Source organism: Penaeus vannamei, chromosome 37 (genome assembly GCF_042767895.1).
Source record: "Penaeus vannamei isolate JL-2024 chromosome 37, ASM4276789v1, whole genome shotgun sequence".
In the NCBI taxonomy this organism is placed as follows: Eukaryota; Metazoa; Arthropoda; class Malacostraca; order Decapoda; family Penaeidae; genus Penaeus; species Penaeus vannamei.
In genome coordinates, this window is record NC_091585.1 from 6,055,831 (window position 1) to 6,058,330 (window position 2,500).

Sequence of the window (2,500 nt, forward strand, 5' to 3'; positions counted from 1 at the left end):
CTTCCGGAGATCGGCCAGAGGATTCGGCTGAGCGAGGGCGACATCGCGCAGACGAACCTGCTGTACAAGTGCTCCAGTGAGTTCGTTTGCCGTTTGTGTCTTTGTTTTCGTGTGTGGAGATTGGGGCTGTGAAGGTAAGGGTGTCTTTATTTTTATTTTGGTTTTAATAGTGTTGTTTTTGTTATTTTTCGTCTTTTTTTCTTTTATTTATTATTATTTCTTTTTCTTTGGGGCGGGGGGAGGGTTGAGGTTATTGATTGATTTGATGATTTGTTGCTTTTTATATATATTGCGATATGTTCGCTGGCTTTTCTTTTCTTTTCTTTCTCTCTTCTTCGTCATCCTCCTACCCTTCCCCCTTTCCTCCTACTCCTCCTTTCTCTTCTTCTTCGTCTCTCGCTCTTCTTTTTGTTCGTCGTCCTGCTGCTCTCCCTTTTCTTCATCCTTGTCTTCCTCGTCCTCCCGCCCCTCCACCTCCCCCTCCCCCACCCCTTCCTCCTCCTCTCCCTCCCATTCCTCCTCCTCCCCCTCCAACGGATGCCCTGAACTTGATGGTTAATCGGTTACATTTTTGTCAGTCCGTCAGTCAGTCAGTTAATCAGTCAATAAGTCAGTCAGTCTATCAGTCTCACGCAAGGTCGTCCAAGGTTAAACACTGATTCTGTTAGCTGATCTCATGTTTGACATACTTTCCTTTCTCCTTCTCTTCCTTCTTTCTCTCATTCCTTTCTTCTCCTGTTCGCTGACGTCTTGTGTTAATCTCTTGCCTCCTCTTTCACCTCCTTTTCTTCTTTCTTTCCTTTCTTCTGCTGCTCATTAGCGATGCAGAAATAACGGTCATGTAAGCAATACTTTGTTGTTAAAGCTTATCAAATTTCCATTAATTGTACGGGAGGAAGCATGTTTTCGTCATTAAAATCTTCCTAGATTTTTTCCTCTCTCTTTCGCGGGTTAATTTTACCCGGAACGGAAAGCTCATTATTTAAAGATGGAGCATAATTATCATAACTATCAAAAGCAGAACTCCCATCCCGCGCGTCGCTCTTCACTCCGGAGGGCTTCGTCATAAGACTAGAATGCCCTGTAGTTATGAAGGATTTTCAGCCTAACGATGTATATTTTCTCGGCGGTGATTTTTTTGCCCCCCCCCCTCCCCCCTTCCGTCTTTGTATTTTTATTATTTTTTAAATGATTTTTATTTTCGTACTTCATTAAAGCGATGCTGGGCGATCGATTCTTATTCTAAAAGTCGTTAGCGAGATAGTTGCGACGTCATTATTGGAACATTGAAAGGAGCTCATTTGACTATGTTATTTTTCAACGTAAGTGAAAAATGAAAACTAAAAATGGAACTCTGGCAGAAGTCTCGGTTTTATCATCATTATTGTTGTTTTTATTGTTATTACATCTTGGCAATTTTGGATAATTTTAATGAATAAATGAAGCCTTAATTTGAGCTTAGAAAACGCTGTTTTGTTCATATTTATCATATATTTGGTCATTTTAACTTGCTGCTTGTCTTTCCTTTCATTTGGCTCTATATCTTTATTTTTTATTAAAGGCTTGCTATTGGAATTAAAGCCAGAGAAAGAAACAGATTGCACCCTGTACTATGGTTTACTGTTGTAAAAATAAAAATAAAAATCCGATGGGTAAAACAGCAAATTTCCAAAAGCGTGGTTTTATTAGCTATTGTCTCTTGATGCTCAGTATTTCGTAATAGAAATTAAAAAGTTTACTTAGAAAAAAGGGCCCCAAAAAGCATGGTTGTTTCTACTTTATTGGAATAACTTTCCTTCGAACCTGTAGACGCCAAATGTTTATTCACCAACAACTCGATCACTGCGATCCTCCAGGGAATATTTCACCGACGCCGACTATAGGTAATCATTCCCCCCATCCCTTAGACGGAATCAAAATGTTCAAAATTTCATAGGAAGGGTTATAATTACTTATGATATAAGTATTTATTTATTTATTTATTTATTTTATTCATTCTACTTTATTATAGTTTTTTTAACATTTAATTACTGGGAGGGGCGAGTTTAAGTTAATAAGAAATCTAGCGTTGGAAATCTGATTTTAAAAAAGGTGGAAACGTTGGTAATCTTTTCCACTCTTGATTTATTATGATAATAACCATCTCCCTTAATATTATTAGTAATATTGCGGTTATTGTTGTGTGTTCTGCTACTATATTATCATTACATCATCATCAATATTATCACCACTACTCGCCCCAATCATGACCATCCTTCCCCCAATCGCCGACAAGGTAAGACTCGCCTTGGCTCAGCCCCGTAACCCCCTTCCCTCCCCTCCCCCTCCAGAGTGCGGCCGGACCTACCAGGAGAACGCGGCTACCTTCTCCTCGCCGTCCTACGTGAACTCAGCGCCGCCGCCCGGAGGAGAGAAGTGCGAGTGGCGGATCACGGCCACCCACGGCGAGCGGATTGTGCTCAACGTCACCCACATGGACATCTTCAAGAGCGACGGCTGC

At 40.7% G+C, this 2,500-nt stretch overlaps 1 protein-coding gene across 1 annotated transcript in view; it reads left to right on the forward strand.

The window, feature by feature from the left end:
- LOC113813179 (protein tolkin) overlaps positions 1–2,500 on the forward strand; it is a 48,589-nt gene that overhangs the window by 9,861 nt on the left and 36,228 nt on the right. The window contains exons 2-3 of the mRNA XM_070115099.1: positions 1–76; positions 2,331–2,500. The exon at positions 1–76 is cut by the window's left edge and continues 51 nt beyond it; the exon at positions 2,331–2,500 is cut by the window's right edge and continues 55 nt beyond it. Of these exons, the coding sequence (XP_069971200.1) occupies positions 1–76; positions 2,331–2,500 (246 nt within the window). The remainder of the gene's footprint in view (positions 77–2,330) is intronic.